Here is a 23,815-nt window from a genome sequence, read left to right on the forward strand (position 1 = left end):
ATATGGCTCTTGATTGTCACTTAAATCGGTTGACCTGTTATTTCCAACTAATAGATCTAATCTTTACAAAATTAAAAAATGAATTGACAAGAATAGGTGCTTCAACGGTGATTCTCTTCGAGATGAGCTAATGCGGGAGCCCTTTAATTGTTTATATATGGTAAGCCTGAGTGGGCGTGTTAATATTGAAAGCATGGTGATGGTTTATATATTTGGAGCCATGACTGAAAGGTATTGGAAAAAAAATGAGGTGAGCCAATACGAGGGCCTTGATCGGTGTGTATGTGAGTAGCTTGAGAATACAAGATGCTATTGTGTTCTTATTTGTTGGTTATATATTACTGGAGAAATTCAAGGTGCTTTTGTTTGAGAGGCGACTGAAGTGGTAGTGCAGGGTTTGCATACAACTAGGAGCAGCAACCATGGTTTATAAGTGACCTCTTCTTATTTCTTATTATTTGATATTTGCATTGATAGATACAAGTTCGATCTTTATGACCTATTTGACAGCATATATAGCTCTTTCATTCTTTTTCTACAATAATGAGATAATTAGTAATGACAATTTATGGACTACTTTATGATATAGATTATTATAGAAAATAATAAAGATGCTCACGCGAATGCGCAGACTTTCTTCCTAGTTTGTCCAAATGGGTGTGTGAGCTTATAGATTGGTGCTTATTGAGTTTACAGCATTACATCACAGGATTTGCATGGTATACAAAAGGTAAAATCCCAAGGTAAAAACTGTTATCTCAGTGACACATTCCTTCATAATGCAATGATATCTCATGTTTTTAAGTTCTTTAAAAATTCTAAAACAAGTGAATATAAAGGTTGATACATCGATCACAGTAGTCACTGAACATCAAGAAACAAGGGAACATAATTTCATATTGATCCGCCCAATACAATAAGTCGATCCCTGTTTCCTTTTGGGATTCATAAGAACAGTAAAAAAATGCAGCTAAGAACAATTCGTACTACAATTTGTCATCCTCAATGCACATATATACTCTTGCCTTTATGATGATAGTAAAAAAATGCACATATAAAAAGGCAAGGAAATTTCTGATACTAGTACATTGCCAGATAACACTAGCTAGTAGCTTGCTTTCTTTTTTTTTTTTTTACATCTGACAGTTAAGGTCAAATTACTAAACAGAGGCGAGCCTAACTAATTATTGGAGTGCTAATTAAGGTTAGCGTCCACGGTGCCTGCCGCCGCGTCCGCCGTCCTTGTCGCGGCCACCGCCGTAGTAATCGTCCTCCTCTTCCTCTTGCCTCTGGCTTCGCCTTGCGCCGCGCCACCTGCTGCTTCTGCTGGTAAGAGTAGGTCGACGTCGACGTTGGAGGGGGCGACATCACGTCGCTCTTCTTGATGTCCGTGAGCGCCGACAAGGCCTCGTCGACGAGCTTGTTGGCGGCGGCCACGGCGGCGAACATGGCGCAGAGCGCCTTGTGCTGCTTCCTGACTGCGTCGGTGGTGGTGGCGTCCGGTTTACCGGTGGCGCTGAGCTTGACGCCGAGGACGGCGTAGTGGTCGGTCTTGGTCTTGTCCTTGGTGGCGGCGGCGGCGGCGGCGGCGGCGTGGACCTTGAAGGCGGCCTGCGCGCACTGGGCCTCGGGCGCGGAGGAGAAGAGGGCGGCGGCCATGTCGGCGTGCATCTTGCCGCCCTTGATGTTGCCGTCGGAGAAGCACTTGTCGGCGGCTTCGAGCTGCTTGCGGAGGGCGTACGGGAGGGTGGCCGCCATGGCTGGCAACAACTAATTAACTGCGCTGAGTGCTGATGAATTGATGGTGATCGACGATGGTGCGCTTTGGTGGTTAATTGATTGATTGCTCCGGCCGGCGTGGAGGAGACTGAATTTATAGCGTGATGAGACGAGAGTCGAATCGAATCGAATCATAGTAGGATTCCGACTCCGATCAGAATTCACTCTGATTCGCGCGGTGCTGATCTGCTCTGCTCTGCTCTCCGACTCCGATTGAGAGAGGGAAGGAGTATGAGGCAGCTGATGGGCCGAATGGGCCGGACCAAATTAATTAGGTCCTCTCTTGCTTTCGGCCCTCAGTCTAGAAGAAGGCCCAAGTTTGACAATAATGCAAAGGTGAAGATGTAGTGAGCCTGACAAGATAGTTTATCACCATGCCACACGAACCAACATCATACTCCCTCCGTTTCAAAATGTTTGACACTGTTGACTTTTTAGCACATGTTTAACCGTTCGTCTTATTCAAAAAAAAATTGAAATATGTAAAACTATATATATACATGAAAGTATATTTAACAATGAATCAAATGATATGAAAAGAATAAATAATTACTTAAATTTTTTGAATAAGACGAATGGTCAAACACGTATTAAAAAGTTAATGGTGTCAAACATTTTGAAACGGAAGGAATAATATGTAACGGCAAGGGCTCGATTGGTGTTGGATTCCTGATGCCGTCTGACTCAAGCATGGACATGGGAGAATGGTGGTTAGCGATGCGGCAAAATTTTTGGAATGGCCACAGGGACGTCATCGATAGACTTGTGCTACTTGTATGTTGGATGGTTTGGAAGAAAAGAAATGCGCTTGTGTTTCAGAATCAACGGCGCTCTCGATAGATTTCCTGTTTGGTTCAATTAAAGAGGAAGTGGCGATTTGTAAGGAAGCTGAGGTTTTCAGAAATATTGGATAGTAATCCCTCAATGTAATCTATTTTCTTTTGGGAGATTGCTTCTGTGGCAACTTTTATTTACTTCGACAGCTTCTTGTTGAAGTCAAAACTCTTTATACTTGTACATATTCCTTAATCCTAAGTAAATTTGGATGTTGCAACGCGGTGGTCCTTTTTTTTTTAAGTGACACTTTTATTTGCTGATCGGTTTTGTTTGAGAGATGAGATATGGATACACATGAAACAAAACGTACAGGCGCACGTTGAAGGTAGACACAAGATGAAACGATTACAAAGATATATATAGGGTAGTACAAGGTAACAACCAAATAGATAGACTAATAAGCTAGGATGGAGCTGAAACGAAGCAATTATAGCATTCGCAGTAACTATATTCTAGTATAGTTACGTAGTTGGTCCATCCTTTCAGGGCAGGCTCTGCCTGCAGACTTATTTCCCAGCTAGTTAAGCTACAATTACAAACACACACACACATATATATATATATATAGGAGTATAGTAATTGCCTGCCTGCCTGCCTGATACAACATCACGGATGGATGCAGCCGCCACCGGCACCGCCGCCAAGGCCACCGGAGGATCCACCGCCGAGGCCTCCTCCAAGACCAGCAGGGCTTCCTCCGAGAACACCACCGATGCCTCCGATGACCCCGCCGAGAGGACCTCCTATACCAGCGAAGCCTCCAACACCGCCGCCGCCCATGCCTGGCACTGGCGGCAGAAAGGTCTTGTGGTCCTTGAGACCCCCGCCGCCGCCGGCCTCCATGGCCTTCGCCATGGTTGTGGCGCCCTGCGGCGCGGGCATGCCTCTAGCGGCCTCACATGATACATTAAGTAGCATGAGCACCACTACAAGTAGAAGAAGAACGATGTGCATCATGCTCATGCACCACCGCGCCATGGATTCAGATCGATTAATTTGATGCCTGCCTAGCTGCGATGCGCTTTGTACGTACCGATTATGAGCTCTTGTAGCTAGCACCTACAACGATAGAGATCATCAGCTAATTTGTGCATGCATATATAATCCACTCTAGGTCCAAGCGCGCCTAGCTAGCTAGACGCATGTATATATGGGAAGAGATCATATCGACATGCATGCATGGGTAGATAGGTGCACTGACACGGTCCGACTTTATTGCTAGTAGCATTAATTCGTACGTGTACTCACTCCCTCCCACGATGAGCCAACCTTGATACTAATTAGTACTCTTGTATAAAGTTAAAGTTCACTTCTATAAGTTACATTGCAAAAAATAAATTAAACTGGTGCGTCCATATTGTACCATAAGAACCTAGCACAAAAATACTTTTTCATACGATAAAACACATTTTCACAGGCGAGCACTTTGCCCGCCTGCCCTTAGATGACAGTAGAAATCAAAATTTTCTAAGAAAACAGCCGATCCTCGTGCAAAAACAAAATTTTCTCATATGGAACATTAAACTGCTTGTCTGCAAAAACAAAATTCGGCAAAAAGAATTATAAAAACAAAATCCCGAAACCATAGCTCCCATTCCTATCCTCCTCGAGCTCGTCATCAGCCGTCCATAGCCCCTCCTAGGCCAAAGGACAACTAATCCGTCTCTCCCGAGGATGATGCCGTTGGATTTGTCGTCGTCATCCGAGCCGTCACTGCTCGCTATCTATAGCTTTAGCCCAAAGAGGCCCGACGAGACTGGGAGGGAGGGAAGGAGAGAGAAAGGAGGAAAAGACGTGGAGTAAGCGAGGAGAGAAGAGGTGGAGGTTAAAAAGAGTGGAGGGAGAGGTGAGGAAGAAAAGCTTAATGTGCCGCGAAGTATACGTGGTTGAAAAAAAACGCTTTTGAAAATTCATTTTCGTAGGCGGACGCTATTATCACTGACGGACCTCTTAATACGCTCGTCTTAAGAAAATGCATTTTCATGAGAGATCTTAATCGAACATCACCAAAATCTTTATACATACGAATATTATTTTAGTTTATTCGTGATTAAATAAGGGTGTCCGTAAAAATAAAATTTTAAAATAGTGGAACGAGCTAGCATTCATAACTGATCGATCGATCATTTGCCACGCTGGTTCATGTGTGGTAGCGGGCGTGGTGACAAGTGAATTTAATGAACTCCTTCGTTCCCGTGTATTCCTCCCCCTTCCAAAGGAATGAAAAAAAGAAAGAGATTGATCGAAGTGAAAATCGGAGGGTCCTGCGGATGGTGGTGAGCGGCGGATCCATATCCATCCATGGATCCGCGTTTGAAAACCACGCGAATTACTCAAAATACAAAATTCCTTTTCTGCCTAGCCTAGTGACAGTCGAAATGACCAATATAGAAATTATTTCTTTAATGAATTCATCGAATTTGTTTTCAACATTAATCATTGAGTAATCCTAGCTCTTTCAGTATAGAGACGGCCTCTCGCGAGCGATCGATTGTACACCAACCTAGCTGCCTTACTATAATGCATACGCGCGCGCGTGTACTGTTGATTGTGCAAGGTACATGTAGGTGCGTATGTAGCTGCAGGTGTCATCCATGCAAGTAACCGGCAGGCACTATCTCATTCAGTGGCGGATATACAGTGTAAGCGTCGGTGTCAGGTGACACCGACGATTTTGGTTAAACTGCTTATCTATATATCATAACACTATAATCTATATATCATAAAACTATAATCGAAGTGTAATTAGTATACTATGATATTGATATACACATTGTAACACTAATAAATTAATTTTCTACGTTCGCCAGTGAGCTCATTCATCATGAATTGAATGAATTAAACCACCCTGCCTGCTGCATGTCACGTCTCACCGCACACGCTGGCACGTACCATTACTACCACGTCCAGCCCATGCGCTCGCACATGCTAATGCTCACGTACGTCCAGGAATCTCAGCTGGTTTTTTTTGTTTGAACGACTCACACGAGACGGTGTGAAGTTCTATTGATAGAGCAGAAAAAAATTACAAGGTTATAACCTGGAGGATCGTAACCAGAAAAAATGAAAAAATATACCACCACCCACACGGTGACAACCCCATCACACAAGCCCAGGAGAAGGCTAACACTGGACCGGCCGCCGCTAAGCGTGACCGACCGCAACTAGACCAACAAAGGGACACAGACGAGGTCGCCAGAGGGGTGAGACAGCACGACAACGCCCTCAGGAGGGGGGATATCCATCGTTGTCGGTTCGACCAAGGCCGGACTGGGTTTTCACCCGCCGCTCACCACTTGCGAATCCACGCCTGACGCACCGATGTTCCACCACCACACAAGCTTTGCCGACATGTAGGACCCCTGCACCAGCGTCCCCCGCCAGCCAGTCTTCGTGCGCCGAAGACCGCGCCACACCCACTGGCAGCAACTCCTCACACCTAGGTCGCCTCCTCCACCGCCGGCCGCGCCATTCTGCGCCAAGCCGGCCTCCTCCACCGGATGCGCCTCGCGCCAATCCGGTCTCCCTCCATCGGCCGCACCTCCCGCGCCAAGCCGGCCTCCATCTCCGCCGCCCGCGCCTCTTGCGCCGAGCCGGCCTCCGCTGTCATCGGCTGCGCTTCTCTGCGCCAAGCCGGTCTCCGACCCCTCCACCAAACGATACCGCGCCGGCCAGATGTAGTCGTCTCCCACGCGCTCAGCTAGCCGTTTGAGGCCGCCATGCCTCCAATGACCGCAGACACGGTCACCATCACCACAACCGCTGCTGCCTAACGCCCAGCCACCTCACCGTCGCCGCTGCCACCGACACCAGCCCCCGCATCCACAAACTGCCGCTGTGCCGTCGCCCTTCACCAGCATGCGGCTGGCCGCCGCCCGATGCCATGTGCGCCACTACCGCCATCGCCAGCCGACACCGCAGCCGCCAACTGCCGCGACCGCCGCCGCCGTCGCCAACTGCCGTCGCCGTCGCCAACTGCCGCCGCTGCCGTCGCCACACCGTCGCCGTCGTCGCTGCACAGCCGCCGCCAACTGCCGCCGGCCACCCTCCAGATCCGGCCGAGAGGTGCGGATCTGGGGGACACCGCCGCCGCCGCCGCCGGGCACCGCGCCGTCGCCACCACAAGCCCACACGGGACCACCACCACCACCTTCACGCTCGCGGCCGGTTCCATCCCTGCCACCATCGCCATCCCCGCCGCCTTCAGTCGCCGCCGCCACGGCGCCACACGTCCCTGCCTTCGCCATCGCCATCCCCGCCGCCGTGGCCGCCGTCCTCCCCACCACCAGTCGCCGCCCCGCCAGATCCGGCCGGAGCGGCCTGGATCTGGCGGTCACCGCCGTCCCGCCTAGCGGCTCCCCTGCCCGCTCGGTGAGAGGTCAGCGAGGAGCCCCACCGCCGCCGTCCTTGCGGCCGGCCAGCTTTGCCGGCGGCCGCTCGAGCGGCGGCGAGGCGGAGGGGAAGAAGGGGAGGGATAGGGGTGGCCGGGTCGTCGCCTCCCGTGCCACCCAGGGGAGGACGACGCGAGATACTTATAGGAATTATTGGAATCTCAGCTGGTACGCCCTTGCGATCTGCACTTATTAATTTCTCCTCCGATCCGCACTTGTCCGGCCTGCGACCGCAACCGCCTCTTCCTCTTCCTCTTCTTCATCTTCATATATACCATCAGCGGCACTGAACGCTCTCTGCATGCCAGGCCGCTGTGTTGCCGGACTGCATGCATGCCAACGTCATCATCATATCGTCGTCCCTGAGGCAGCCGGTCGGACTGGTCGAACGTACAGGTCCACGTCCAAGTGCAGGCCGCCGCGGTGGTCAAAGAGCAGCATTTGGCCGGGGACGAGGCGGTTCGCACCCACAAAGCCGCACGCCACCCAGTCCAGTCGGCTACGCGAGCTTGGACTGTAGCTTCACTTGTGAGTTGGATCGAAAAGAGTTTGGGTTGGATTGAAGAGAATCAGGTGGAGTTTGGGTTGGATTGAAGAGAATCAGGTGAAGCAGAGAGAGGTAACGGACTGGATTGGGACTAAAAAGGAAGAGAAGAACGGGCTTTCAGTCCAAACTAAGGAACAATTTTTATTAACTTTTTCAATTATAATATAATATATAGTGATCCTAACGTTTCAATACTCAGTCCTAATAGTGGTTGTACCACTGAAAAAATATTTTTACTCGTTACAACGTACGAATATTTTTTTAAGTAATAACTAATTGAACGCATAAATTAAGGGAAGAGGGTTACTTACTTTACGTACATGTGGATGTTTTCCATAAGGCCCAGTCTCTCTCTTATAGGACCTTACGTATGTACTGCCGACCTGTAAACTTTTCTTTCCAACCTCAAGCTCAAATCGATTTTAGCAGATACACACAACAGGGGAAAAGTCTATTCATCCCTCGAGGGATGTCTCTTCATTTTCTGGGGATATTTAACTTTTGGTCACTTTTAAGATGTAGCAATTAATTATTTGTCACTCGCTGTCTATAACATGTAGGCTCTCATGTGTATATATGACATGTGGGTACAGTGGCAAATCATTTAGCACCATTCGTAAGAGTAGCAAATAATTAATTATCCCCGTTTTTGCATGTTGTTTAAAAAATCATAGAAAAAACTAAAACAATTTTTGTAAGATAAATCAATATGGTATGTCACTTCAAAAAATGCACATTCAAATTAAACTTATACTAGCAAAGATACCTGTGCGTTGCAATGGGTAAAAATAAATTACATATTCCAATTATAATGACTTTTACTGTTAGATTGTTAGCTCATAGCAGACTCAAATTATAATAATGGTATACATTGACTGAGTACGGTGGTTTTGCGTGGGAAGCGATGAGGATGAGAAAAAACGTGTCCTAGACGCACCAAGTTGCGTTCTCGTGTACATACAATGCTTTATCGAGTCGGACTCGGATAACCGCGTTATCATGCATGCACAACGCATTACTTTATTGAGTCAGACTTGGACGACGCTTTGCCTTGATATGCCAGTAAAGCGCTTGCTGCAGCCCCCTCCGTTCGAGCCATATTCTACCCTGATGCGGGCATAGAATTCTTTCGCTGCGTTCCCAAAAGAAGTACAAATTTTCCCCAACTAGACCCTTGATGAGCATGCGAAAATCAGAAAATTGCAATGACACATGAGAAGCTGAGACGACACATGAGCATGTATCCCTTAGTTCGAATCCCACGCACACATGCATGTGTCCTTGATTTTTGCATAATATTAGAAAAAACGCCCATGTGTTGCAACAGGTAAAAATATTTTTGGATTACTGTACATTGTCCTTTTTGGTTTTGGACAAAAACTTATTTTCTTCCTTCCTTTTCAGTCTCGACCCAGCCCGCTACTTCTCTCTACTTGACCTACTTCTCTTTAACCTAGCCCACAAGTAGAGCTATAAGCCTAGCTCGTATAGTCGATTGCCGTCTTTAACCTCGAAGACAGTACCGTGTAGTACGATGCCAGAACCGATACTCCCCATCAAATCCAATCGAATCTTTCTCAATCTCCCAAAATTGGTTGAGTGCTCTTATTCACTCGATCTTTTCTTTCCGTTTTTATCAAAATCGCAGCGAATCAATAAAACTGTAGGATATAAATGGTGACTTCTAAATATAGAGATTGAATCCAGTAAATTAAAGCGGAACTGAAAGAAAAATATAGGGAAAATGATGATGGAGTAGTGGAGAATTGATTTTTCAATCAATTGGAGGAGGGAAAGCATGAGAAGGCCGATCGATGTGGCGGTGGTGCTAGGGTTCGGCCCGACAATGAAAAAACCGGTCAGATAAAAAAAATCCTCACAATGTGCGCAAACCCTTTCTCGTCACAAAAATTACGAATAAAATATAGAGATGAAAAAAAGATGGAAAAAAAAAGAAAAGCGAAAAAAAGAAAAAAAGGCGGATAAAAGAGAAGGACTTCTTTTTTTTTCTGTTTTATAATGTGTTTTTTTCTCTGGTAATTTTTACGGGCTATTTTCTTCACCGTTTTTTAGGACGGCAGTTTCTTTTTTCAAGTGACTTTCTTTATTTTTTTTTTACGATCGGCGACTTCTATATTTTTGTGCAGTCGGCTTTTTATGTTTTTTTCCAGCTTTTTTCCACCACTTTTTTTTCCCATTTCCAGTCCGGATCGGACTTTTTTTCCGTTGTTTTTCTTTCGCGTTTTATTACTATGCGTTTTCTTTTCCCGCATGATTTTTTTCACCCTTTCTAAAATTATGGATTTAAAGTAGTAGAGATTAAAACCGAAAAAATTAAAACCTACTCAAATACGGATGACGTACCAAAATACCGGCAAAAACATCTTAAACTTTTATAATATATAGGTAAAGATATAGTCTGGGTCATTTTTCCGATCCGGTTCGCCGATAGATGTTTTTATCCGATCCGATCCGGGTTTTATGCGTGTTTAACTCGGATGATGGATGAAAATTAAGTGAGTACGAAATCATCTTCAATTTTTATAATAGGTAAAGATAATAAGAAAGAAATAAAAATAAAAAATTTAACTCTAAATAGAATAGGTAATTCACAGTTAAATTTCTCTTCTTTCCTCCTCTCCAACTCTAGTACTATACAATATACAATTATATAAGTCATACTAAATTTTGTAATGGCTTTTTATACGATATGCACATAACGAAAGGATGTCCCCTCAAGGGGAAAAAAACATCTCCCACGCACTAGCTAGCTAGAGTAGCTTCTTCACAATATGTTATTAATTTCCACCAAGTCACATTTATATTACATAATTCCAACCAAATTAAGACTTTTGATTGGTATTCATGGAACATTAAATTATTGTTTCTTTTAGACAATACTAATAGTGTAAACTTCAGACTCTGCATCAACCAAAGATATACATATAACCTTATACCATCACTTTTGGCTAAGATATATTTATTGTATATTTCATATAGTATAATTATAAGGATGGATGGACGATGGTGGCACCATGAACTAGTAGCTAGCTAGGCATATATAGGGCTGGCAACATAGGGGGCGGCGCACAGAAGCAGCGGTGTCTTCCTACGAACACCTAGTCCGGGAGCCTTAGTCATGTCAACTTCGGTGGCTCCATCCGGCATGCTCCAGTCGAAGGAGTGAAGCAGTTGCGCTAGCGTGAGCTCCATGCTGGCCAACCCGTAGTTGTACCCTGGACACATCCTCCATTCTGACCCGAATGGCGTGTACTCATAGTTGCTACCATAGAAGTCGATGCCACCCTCGGCAAACCTCTCTGGCTTGAACTCCTCCGCATCCTCCTAGTACCTCGGGTCTCTCGAGATGGCCCATGAGTTCACTATGACTCGCCTTCGCTGGGATCATGTATCCATTGATCTCGCATGCATCAATGCTTTCTCGTGGCACCAACAGGGGAGCTGGAGGGTGCAGCCTCAGCGTCTCCTTCATCACTAGCTTAAGGTATTTGAGGTCACGAGCCCGAAGATCAGCCTCACCGATGCTTTGCTTCCCATGAAACGCATCCCTGATCTCTGCCTGCACCTTGTTCATCACCCTAGTGTTATCATCAGCTCTGACATGGCCCACTCCATGACATTAGCGGATGTGCCGGATCCACCAGCAAATATGTCCTGATATGGATTATACATTAACGATATATATACATGCATATATAGGTACGAGGAGCTAAAGAAAGTGAATTGAAGGGTAATTTTGTTAATGAATATATAGAGCACGTATATGAAGCGAGAGCGATTCATACACGAATCTATTCAAAACCCAAAACATCGATCCTATATAGTACTAATATGAAACAAGAGAGAAGAGAAAGTAGTAACCAGCACGATGGCCTTGATGGTGTCGCGTGTGATGGGGAAGCCAAAGTCCCCCTTGTCCTTGAGGCTGAGCAGGACGTCCACCAGATTATTATCCTGCTGCTGCTTGGCCTCTTCCTTCTCACTGATGATCTCCTCGAGGATGCTATCAATGGTGTCGCGGATGCCGTGCAGCGTACGTCGCATGCCGGTGAGCCAGCAGAGGAGCACGCTGAACCTCGGGAAGAGGTCCGGCACGTAGAACCCCGACGCCATGATGACGCTCTGCTTGATGGCCACGAGGAAGTCGGCGGCGTTACTCCTCTTGTTGCCGAACGCCGCCCTGGACACGATGGTGTTGGTTATCCGGTGTAGCCTGGCGCTGAGGTCGACGGCCACAGATGGACCGACGGCGCGGATCTCGTCGGCGAGCATCCGCACCTCGTCCTCCCGGACGTGCTCGAAGGAGAGGATGCGCTTGGCGCTGAGGATCTCCTGGATGCACAGCCTGCGGAGCTTGCGCCAGTAGTCGCCGGAGGGGGAGAAGAGGATGTCCGTCCAGTCGTAGGCGACGATGCCGCCGGCGACGAGCTTGGGCCGCGTGCGAAGTTGGCGTCGTGGGTCTTGAGAATGTCCCGGGCGAGCTCCTTGGAGGTGACGACGACCACCGGCACCTGGCCGACGCGGAGGTGCATGAGCGGGCCGTGCACATCGGCCAGGTCCCTCAGCACGCGGTGCGCCAGCGTGTTGACAAGCCGGTGCGCGCTCCCGACGACGGGGAGGTTGCGCGGGCCCGGCGGGAGCGGGAGGCGCGACGGCGTCAGGAGCACATGTTTCAAGAGCTGGAGGAAGGAGACGACCACCACAGAGAGGACAAGGGCATTGCACATACGAGTATTATTATTGCACAAGCTCAGCACATCATCCAACCACGCCATGGCTCAGCTCGTCTATATATCCAGTGCTCCTAGCTATATAGTGGAGTATATCCTATACTATTAGCTAAGTAGAATGGCTTTGATTACCTTAGCTAGCTTAATGCTCATTCCTTAGTTTGCTCGATCGCTTCTTGATTTTCTGGAGTACTAATTAGGTGATGCATTGGAGCCCTTTTATAGGGAGCTAGGGGCGCTGCCCCCACGTACCTCCACATCATCACTTATTATATACTCCTATCTTAATCGACCAATTACCGATCGAATTTGCTAAGCTGCTAGCCATGGCATATTAAACAGCAATTTGCAGCTAGCCAGCAGGTCAGTCAAGCACATGCATATGATGCATGATTCATTTTTTAAGCATTGCGTACGGTCGGTACCAAGTAAGCTTCTTCGACCGATCAGTGTTTCAATGATGCTCCCTTGCATTTGGCCCCGGATTAGGTGCAAACGAGGTGCTTTAATTTTGTCCTTACATCTGTCTCTACATGCCTATATATGGTATACCATGTTGTTAGCTTCAATTATCTTGTTAACTATTTAATTAGATACCTAAGAGAGAAAAACACACGCACTCAAGAGTTTATAATACTTTCTTTGATAGGCCATGTCATGGCACATTAATTTATGGTCATCTTTTTTTTGGTTGTGGCGTAGCAAACCGGTGATGGAAAATAGGTAACCCCAACGATGTCTAGTTTTACCTGTTTTCGAACTTCGCACGTTTTGTTGTTTGCAACTTTGCATCAGTTTGGCTAAATTTTCCCCAAAACCTAGGTCAATAAAATTATCTGTTGTAACAAAATTAAATTATCTCTAAAACTATTGAGGGGCCGGGAATCGAACAAGTTAATTAATTCCTTAAAGCTGGTACGTATCATTAATTTTGACATCTCCCAATTCCTTATTTATCTTCATATTGTGTTTTTGTGTAAATAAATGAACTCACTTTTTTTAGTACTATATGTTTATCCACGTGCAAGAGCGATCAACATATTGTTCTAGTATATATGGCTACCTTAGCATGGGGGCATGTTGCGTTCAGTTTAAATGAGCATGCATGAAGAGGTCAATGTCTTTTGTAATTAGGAGATTTTGAGAGTTTTGTCCATGGTCACAACTCTTTTGATGCAACTTCTGGAGGCATATTCCAACTGATGTAGTTGGGAGAGAGAGAAAGATGGCACCACTTCAATTATCTCTGTTCTTTTTGACAACTTTTAATTTACAACTTTACACTATTAATTTACAGATTTACATAACAATAAATAATGCCATATATGTACAAATTATATCTAAATATGAATATATTAATGTTCAAACTTTAGATTAGTTGAAAAAATACAAGTATAGTCTCGTGAAGGTGGAATTTGAATTTGCGTGTTTTTTGGCATATCACATATTGTTGTATCTTACTAAGTATTTTAGTAACGGTTTAGATAGCGTGCAAAAACGAGCAATATCCTCTCACTACTTAAAAAAAGATTTTTCCCAACGTCACGATTTCCCAGGCGGATAATAAAATCACCGTTTGTAAAAATAGCTAAAGATACCATAAATCTAGTGCCGCGTGCGAAAATCGACTTTTACACGAGGACCTCTTAAGAGATCTGCTTACGAAAATCCCCTTATTTTTGCTGGCGGATCTCTTAAATGGTCCGTTTATAAAAATTGATTTTCGTAGGTGAAACCTTAAGATGTCTACATGCGAAAAGGTTATAACTTATAAAATCACCACCTATCCCCATTTTCACCAAGTCTAATCTCTCCCTCACCTCATCTGGTCTCCCCTCCCACTCCTTCCCTCTCCCTCACCTCACTCTCCATCTTAGAGCAACGACACGCGCCCTTCCCTCCCCTCCCTCCCTCCCAGATCCGACTAGAGGAGGAGAGGGTGGTGGCGGCAGCGTGGAGGCGGCTCCCCCTCCCTACCTCTCCGCTCCTAGATCCGGCCGTAGGAGGGGGAGTGACAGTGGCGGCGCAGACGCGACGACGGTGAAGGAAGCGAAAGTGGTGGCGCGGAGGCGGCGACTCCCTCCCTCCCTACTCATAGATCCGGCCGGGCCCGGGGCGCATGGATCCACCGCCAGCCGCGATGACGGCGGTGTCAGCGCCTCGGTCTACCGCCGGCCGCTATGCCAATGACGGCCACGACGACGACGGGAACGGCGCCTGGATCCGCCGTCGAGCGGCCTCGGGCGCATGGATCTGCTGCTGGGCCTCGGGCGTGCGGATCTGCCACCGGCCGTGACGATAATGACGACGGTGCCTAGATCTACCGTCAGGTGGCCTCGGGCACGTGTCGGGCAAGCGGATCCGCCGTTGGGTGCCCTTGGGGGATCTGCCGCCGGCTGACCTCGGGCCATCCTCGGGAGCGTGGTTCCCCTGCTGGTCGTCCTCGTTCTCGTGAGTGGCGGTGGCTTCAACTAGCAGCGGTGTGTTGGGGCTCTCAGGAGTGAGCAGCGATGGCCATGAATATTTTGTTGTTTGTGTTGATTTGTGATGAATTTTGTTGAATGTATTTGAGGATTTGGTAAATTTGTTGAATGGATTGGAGGCTTTTGAATCTGCTCGTACACGGAGAATTTTGAAGTTCCCGAGTATTTTTGGTATGTAAATATTTTCATAGGCGGACCTCTTTAGGAATCTGCCTACGAAAATTGGTTTCCACAGGCGGTCAGTCCACCCGCCTGTGAAGCGTTTGGACTGGCCGTACGCGAAAAGTTGTTTTGTCCAACTGTAAAATTGATTTTTTAGTAGTTGAACATTGATGACTTAACTAGGATATCCATAAAAAAATACGTAGACCTTTACGTAGGCCATGACACAAAGTAAGGTCGTAAGGTCGGACGAAAGTACAATGTGTCCATCTGACATACAAAATTGTCGCGTTACTTGTCAAGAAAAGGCTAATTGAATTAAATGACTTCATTATATATACAGTCATTGATAAACTTTAGGCCTGGTCAGCCCATATATCTTCCTGTGTATATACTTCCTCCGTTTCAAAATATTTGACACCGTTGACTTTTTAAATACGTGTTTGACCATTCGTCTTATTCAAAAAATATAAGTATTTATTTATTCTTTTCGTATCATTTGATTCATTGTAAAATATACTTTCATGTACACATATAGTTTTACATATTTCACAATTTTTTAATAAGACGAACGGTCAAATATGTACTAAAAAGTCAACGGTATGAAACATTTTGAAACGGAGGGAGTAGTTAATTACTGCTAACATCGATTATTAAGTATTCTCTTGCATTTGTGCATGGTACGCACGTGGTTACACATTCGTCTCAAGAGACAATAATGTTTTACCCCCATGAACATATACAGTATATATATGCGTGTGCAAATTTATTACGTGAGGTAGGAAAATGAAAGTGACCACTAATTATTAGCTTTGTTTATTACCCCACTTGATTTGAGATAAAAGCATGTGCGCAATTGTGATGGAAAACCAAAAGTCTAGAAGACCATTTGACATTATTAGATAGAGCAATGCTGTAAGTACTTCAAGAAATTCTTGCTAAGTTTTTACAAACAACATTTTCAACCGTTTGATTAAATTGGTGAAGATAACAATAGATCAAATTAACATTTGTAGAACATTTGCACTCAACAGGCACGAATATATGATTAGAGCGATGGGCAGAGGAATTCTTTTTTTTAATTGCACCCAATTGCCACGCCAAGACCGGTGGTGTGGCTGCGTACTTTGGCCACGTCGGTTCCAATGGCATAGCGAAAATGTTCATTTTCGAAAATAAGTTCCTGGAAGGTCTATTATTAAAATTATTTATTAAAAAGATCTAAAAAAATTCAAGGGATATACCCCGATCACAAAATCCATACATATATGATGTGTTTGGAGGATGTAGGGATTGGTTGATATATATAAGAATGCAAATGAAGTTTTCAAGAGAGCAAGTGATTTTTATACATGTTCGGGATCCCTGATTACTGGTAATAGTCCTACTCCTGTTGGGCAGAGACTAGTGTTACCATTATATGTCAATATCACATGTAGGAGGATCGATTCCCTTTTCTAAGACAATTAATGATAGGTACCTTTGGGGAGATATACAATAGTCGCTAATATCACTGGTGGAGAAACCATCTTTCGTCGGTCGGCCGATTTCCACAATAGTCCCGGATGCAATAAAAACCGAGGCTAAAGATAATCTTTAGTCCCGGTTCAAAAGGGTAACGGGCATATTTGATCTTTAGTCCCGGTTACCAACCGGGACTAAAGGGCTAAAGATCCTGGTGATCTTTAGCCCCGGTTGGTGCTACCAACCGGGACTAAAGTCCCACCCCTATATATATGTCTTCTTCCTCCTCCAGCTGCCCGAGCAAGCTTCAAAATTTCTTCAAAAAAGAGGGGAGGTCATGCCAAAATTTCTATTGAATTTATTTTGGTGATTACATGCAAATCGGAGGTGCCTAAAAGGTTTGCAACTTCATCCTCCAATGTTTTTTTTTTGTCATACTACATTTGCACCTAATGTTTTGCACACTTTTTTTGTCTCCAAAATTTAGTTGTAAGTTGATGAGAGAGAAAATGTGTGTGGGGAAGAAAGAATATATAGAAATTTAGTTCATTTGCTAAACAAGGTTTTATAAAATAGTTGAGAAGGAAAACTCTAGTGAAAGTTAATCTTAAATAATAGAAAACAAACTAAAATGAAAATTAAAAGAAGTAAAACACATTAAAATTAGTTTAAAACTTTACAAATAGTTTTTAAGAATTATTTGGTGTAATATTTTATGATTTTTGTATGAATAAAGATATCTTATTGTATGACTGTCATTATTGTAAGAATAATTATTTGTGTACGGTTTTTTTTGACTCATGTAGATGGATCGGCAATGGATGTACGCTGACCGGCGGTCCAAAGAGTTTATTGGCGGCGTGCACTATTTTTTAAGAGTGGCCGAAGCTAACAGGCAAAGGGGTTTTATTTGTTGTCCATGCAATAATTGTAAGAATCAGAAGGAGTATTCTGCATTTAGGACTATTCATTTCCACTTGTTTGAGTCGGGGTTCATGCCAAGCTATAATTGTTGGACATCCCACAGAGAGCAAGGTGTTGAAATGGAAGAAGATGAAGTGGAAGACGACAATATTCCGGACTTTGCTCAGTATGTTGGATTTGAAGAAAATCAAACGGGCGAGGAGGAAATAGCTGCTGATGGTAACGACGTTGCGGATGATCTTGGTCAGATGTTGCAGGACGCCAGGGAGGACTGCGAAAGTGAAAAGGAGGCCCATAAATTGGACAAGATGTTGGAGGACCACAGAACTTCGTTGTACCCAGGTTGCGAGCAGGGGCACAAAAAGTTGGATACCACTCTGGAGTTCTTGCAATGGAAGGCAAAAAATGGGGTTAGTGACAAGGCATTTGGCGATTTATTGAAACTCGTCAAGAACATTCTTCCGGGGGGAAACAAATTGCCCGAGACAACGTACGAGGCTAAGAAGATAGTCTGCCCGTTAGGACTGGAAGTTCATAAGATTCACGCATGTCCGAACGATTGTATCCTATATCGCGGTGAGGAGTATGAGAACCTAGAAGCATGCCCTGTTTGCAAAGCACTACGATACAAGATTAGACGAGACGATCTAGGAGAAGTTGACGGGCAGCTAACAAAGAAGAGAATTCCTGCTAAGGTGATGTGGTATTTCCCTATAATACCAGGGCTAAGGCGTTTGTTCAGGAACAAGGGGAATGCTAGAATGTTGCGATGGCACGCTAAAGAGCATCAATAGGGCGGGATGCTGAGACACCCCGCCGATGGTTCGCAGTGGCGAAACATCGACAGAAAATTTAAAGAATTTGGAAAGGACGCACGAAACATACGGTTTGGTTTGAGTACGGATGGCATGAATCCTTTTGGAGAGATGAGCAGCGGCCATAGCACTTGGCCCGTTACGATGTGTATCTACAACCTCCCCCCTGGCTATGCATGAAGAGGAAGTACATAATGATGCCGATTATTATTCAAGGCCCCAAGCAACCTGGTAACGACATCGATGTGTACCTAAGAACACTGGTCGAAGATCTTAAACAGTTGTGGAAGAAGGAAGGTGTCCCCGTGTGGGACGAGGACAAACAGGAGGAGTTTAACCTACGAGCGCTGCTGTTCGTAACCATCAACGATTGGCCTGCACTTAGCAACCTATCCGGACAGTCCAACAAGGGGTACAAGGCTTGCACTCACTGTATGGATGAAACAGAAAGTACGTATCTTAAGCATTGTAGGAAGGTTGTATACATGGGTCATCGTCGATTCCTTGCAGCAAACCACCCGGTACGGAAGAAAGGCAAGCACTTCGAACATAAGGCCGACCACCGTACGAAGCCTAAACATCGCAGCGGGAAAACAGTGTTTGCTATGGTTAAAGATCTTAAAGTAGTGTTCGGAAAGGGGCCTGGAAGCCAGCCTATAGAGAGCGAAGATGGTCACGCGGCGATGTGGAAAAAGAACTCTATATTTTGGGAGTTACCATATTGGGAATTCTTGGACGTACGCCACGCAATCGACGTGATGCACCTCACTAAGAACCTTTGCGTAAACCTTCTTGGCTTCCTAGGTGTATACGGAAAGTCGAAAGATACACTGGAAGCACGTAATGATCTGAAGCATATGGAACAACGCGGCGACCTTCACCCGGAACCAAAGGAGAAAGGAAGCCATTACTTGAGTCCAGCCAGCTACACTCTTAGCAAGGCAGAGAAGGAAAGTATGTTTGAATGCTTGGAGAGCATAAAGGTACCATCTGGATACTCCACGAATATCAAACGAATAATAAGCACGAAGGAGAAGAAGTTCACAAACCTAAAGTCTCATGACTATCACGTGTTGATGACACAACTGCTACCAGTTGTAATAAGGGGTATCCTTCCAGACAATGTCCGGGCAACAATAACAAAGCTATGTGCATTCATGAACGCAATTTCGCAGAAGGTCATCGATCCGGATAGATTAGAAGCCCTTTAGAATGAAGTGGTGCAATGTCTCGTTAGTTTTGAGTTGATATTTCCACCTTCATTTTTCAATATAATGACGCATCTGCTTTGTCACCTTGTGAAAGAGATCCGTATTCTCGGGCCTGTGTACCTACACAACATGTTTCCTTTCAAGAGGTACATGGGCATTCTGAAGAAGTATGTTCGTAACCGTGCTCGTCCAGAGGCAAGCATCGCCAAGGGTTATGGAACAGAGGAGGTCATCGAATTTTGCGTAGAATTTATCGAAGACCTTCGCCCAATCGGGGTACCTGAATCACGCCATGAAGGGAGACTACGGGGAAAGGGAACTCTCGGAAGAAAAGCAATAATGACGGTAGACAACAATTTATTCCGTAAAGCCCATTTCACTGTTCTGCAACACTCTTCATTGGTAGCTCCTTACATCGAGGAGCACTTGGCTCTAGTTCGCGCCAGGAACATCGGTAAGTCCGATGCATGGATTACACGGCATCACATTGATACTTTCCCCACGTGGCTACGACAACATCTCATGGGTAACGAGTCGATCAACCAACAACTTGCCTTCCTGGCGAGGGGACCGTTTGGGTCGATCGCGACATTCCAGGGATATGAGATCAATGGGTACACATTCTACACGAGAGCCCAAGACATGAAGAGCACGAACCAAAACAGCGTTGTTCGTGTCGATGCCATGGGACACGATGGAACAACTGCCACGTATTACAGTGCCATCGAGGATATATGGGAACTTGACTATGGTCCTCTCAAGGTTCCTCTGTTCCGGTGCCAATCGGTTAGGTTGACTGGTGGAGGCGTAATGATTGATGACAGTGGTATGACAACTGTTGACCTTAACAAGGTTGGATACTCGGACGAACCTTTTGTCCTTGCCAATGATGTAACGCAAGTCTTTTTCGTGAAGGACATGTCTAGCAAAGAAAAGAAGGGCAGAGGGCCTGACGAGCCTAAGCGTCAAGTAGTTCTCCCAAGCAAAAGAAAAATCGTCGGAGTTGAGGACAAGACTGACGAGGATTACGATCAGTTGGATGGGCAACCCCCTTTCACGGTGACGATTGACCCTAGCATCCTCCTATCAAATGAAGACACCCCTTACTCACGCAGCGATTACAAGGAGGGAACAATAGTGAGGAGAAAGTACGTGCGGTCAACCGTCACCGCCGATGTAATGCCATAATTATTGTGTACACGATGTAAACTATTTTGGATGTATTGATTATCCATATAAATCAATTGATGTATGGCATAATTTACTATCATTCATATGCTACATTTAATTGACTATCATTCATATGCTAATTATAATTGACTAGAGAATTTTTAAAAGTATTAAATCATTCATGTGGCATTTATTGATGTTAATTAGAGTTTTTCACAATTTAATTTACTATCTTTCATATGCTACTTATATATGACTATTCGAATTTTTAAAAGGTTTAAATCATGCATGTGGCATTTACATATGTTAATTAGAGTTTTTAACATTTAATTTAATATAATTCCTACGCTAAGTATATATGATGATTACAATTTTTATTAATTTTAAATCATGCAGTATGTACATACATATCTTAATTAGAGTTTTTACCAATTTAATAATATCATTCATATGCTAAGTATATATGATTATTGGAATTTTTATTAATTTTAAGTCATATATTTGCTTATTACGATTTATCCACTTAATTTATTACAGACAAAAATAATTTTTCGAAGTAATTGTCATTAATCTTTGTACTTTAAATAATGTTAATGCATTAACTTCTATTTTAGAAACACATATGTAAGTGAAAATAATATGCAGTGCTATAATCTTTAGTCCCGGTTCTTAACCCTAACCGGGTTTAAAAAGAACTTGGAAATAGCGGGAAAAGATCTTTACTCCCGGTTGATGAGAGCAACCGGGACTAAAGATATCTTAGTCCCGGTTGCTCTCATCAACCGGGAATAAAGATCCGGGGGTATATATTTTCCCGGTGCGCCCTCGTCTTCTCCACCAATACTTAACGTTTTCGGCCGATCGATCTCTCTCGGCCTCTCTCCTTCGCCGCCACTGCCTAGGGCAAATCCTCGCGCCGACGCTGCCGTATCTCGCCGTCGCCTCGAGCTCGTCGTCCTCGCCACCGCCTCCGCCTCCTCCGCCGCCGCCGCATCTCTGGGGTGAGAGCCGCCGCCGCCTCTCCCTTCATCGATCTCCGATCTCGATCTCTCTCTCCGTCACGCCGCCCGCCACGAGACACCGCGCCACGACGACGCCGCGCCACGCCGCCGCCGGCACGCCACGCCGCCGCCTTCGCCGCCGCGCGCGCAACGCCGCCGCCGCCACGCCACGCCACCGCCTTCACCGCCGCGCAACGCCGCTGCCGCATGCAACGCCACGCCGCCGCTGCCGCCGCCGCGCCAAGCGCCGGCCCGATTGCGCCACACCGCCGTTAACGAACACGTGAACGAGAACGAACACGTCAACGTACGTTGCCGCGAGAACGTGAACGAGAACGAGAACGATCGAACGAACGAGAGCGAGAACGAACATGTCAACGTACGTTGCCGTGAGAACGTGAACGAGAACGAGAACGATCGAATGAACGAGAGCGAGAACGAGAACGATCGAACGAATTAACGTGAACTAGAACGACAACGAATGTGAACGAGAACGAACGTGAATGAGAACGAGCGAACGAACGTGAACGAGCTAGGGAACGTGAACGAGCGAACGAACGTGAACGAACGTGAACGTGAAATGCAATATATATATGTGACTTCACATTTATCCTCATATTTTTTGTATCTTGCAGAAAAGACGTGTTGTCGGAGTCGTCCCTCAAGCCGGAGTGGAAGAACTAGCCCTAGAAAGAATTCGTGCAGGCAAGTGACGTAATAATATAAATGATTGTTATATTTGTAATGCAATTAAGAATATTAGACTTGTAATTAGACTTAGCATATAAGATTGTGTAGTGTTCTAATATTATTTGAGTTTTAATATAAGATTATTTTATTGCAAATTATACTTAGTATGTAATTATTGACTACGGAATTGGTGCGACTCCTAGCAATTGACTATTGTAGTCTTAATTAGACTTAGCATATGCGCACGAAACACTTAGCATATACATGACTATTTTAGTCTTAGCATGTAATATTATTTGAGTTTTAATATAAGATTATTTTATTTGTAATTAGACTTAGTATATAATTATTTACTAGCTAGGGTTGTATAATATACGTCACCTAGACTTAGCTTATATCACGATTTGTAATTAGACTTAGCACGTAAGGTTGTGTAGGGTTCTAATGTACGACATTTACACTTAGCATACATGACTTAAGATTGTTAAAACATAAATGTCTCGTGACTTAGCAGATGTTTCTTATATCAACAGATGGCTGACCGCGATGAGGAACAGATATTGTACGATACAATCGCGGAGGGAAGCAGCCAGTACTGGAATGAAGAAGAGGGGAACGAGGATCCAAACTAGTACTTGAACGAGGAAGGGAATATGGAGAGGGATGCGGAGGGGAACCAGCAGGGGCACGTGGAAAGGGATGTGGAGGGGAACCAGGAGGAGGAGGATAGTGGTAGTCAACCCTCCGTTGGACAGAAGAGGGCACGCGGGCAACGAGGTGCAGCGAAGAAGCTTGAGGGTCGGCACATCATAACGGAAGTGGAAGAAGATGGACGTCCTAGTGCCCCGGCCGAAGCCGTCAAGAACTATGTACGTCACAGCGGTTGGGTTGTGCGGGATAACGTGCCTGTCAGTACGGTGTACTGGCGAAGAACAAGGGCACGCGGAGATCATGAGAGCTTTGTCCCAGATTCGGAGAAAGAGATGCTGTGGACCACAATGCTCGAGACATTCACCCTTCCTGCGGGTACAGAGGATAAAGTGAAAAGGTGGACTCTGAAGAAAATGGCAGAGCAATTTCAGAGCTTCAAGGGAGATCTGTACCAGAAGTATATCCTGAAGGGGCAGACACCGAACTTCGACACATTCCCAAAGCTAAGGGATCACTGGGATGAGTTCGTTGCATATAAGACAGGTGAACAAGGGCAGGCGATGATGGAAAGAAACAAAGAAAATGCCGCCAAGAAGAAGTACCATCACCACTTGGGGTCAGGAGGCTATAGCGTCGTGATGCCGAAGTGGGAGGAGATGGAGGCTAGCTTGATTGAGAGGGGTATCGAACCGGCAACCGCCAATTGGCCGGAACGATTGAAGTTCTGGTACTATGCTCACGGTGGAACGCTCAACCCAGCTGATGGCTCACTGGTCTTCGGCGATCAGATACGAGAGGCTGTGCGACGACTAACAGATGCAGTGGAAGCCTCCTCTCAGGGCACGTTCCGACCGGACAGAGATAGGGACGAGCTGACACTCGCCCTGCAAACTCCAGAGCATCCAGGACGAACACGAGGGAAAGGGGTGATTCCTTGGA

General features: G+C 45.4%; 1 protein-coding gene and 1 pseudogene across 1 annotated transcript; both read right to left on the bottom strand.

The window, feature by feature from the left end:
• Positions 1–3,222: 3,222 nt before the first annotated feature.
• On the bottom strand, positions 3,223–6,863 carry LOC127756428 (glycine-rich cell wall structural protein 1-like). The gene is made up of 2 exons (XM_052281759.1): positions 6,662–6,863; positions 3,223–3,542 (listed from the first exon to the last, which is right to left on the bottom strand). Exons 1-2 carry the CDS (start codon positions 6,861–6,863, stop codon positions 3,223–3,225), a joined length of 522 nt encoding a protein of 173 aa, XP_052137719.1.
• Positions 6,864–10,605: 3,742 nt separating this feature from the next.
• Positions 10,606–12,350, bottom strand: LOC127758103 (premnaspirodiene oxygenase-like; annotated as a pseudogene).
• Between the last annotated feature and the right edge of the window lie 11,465 nt (positions 12,351–23,815).

Source organism: Oryza glaberrima, chromosome 12 (assembly GCF_000147395.1).
Source record: "Oryza glaberrima chromosome 12, OglaRS2, whole genome shotgun sequence".
Taxonomy (NCBI): domain Eukaryota; kingdom Viridiplantae; phylum Streptophyta; class Magnoliopsida; order Poales; family Poaceae; genus Oryza; species Oryza glaberrima.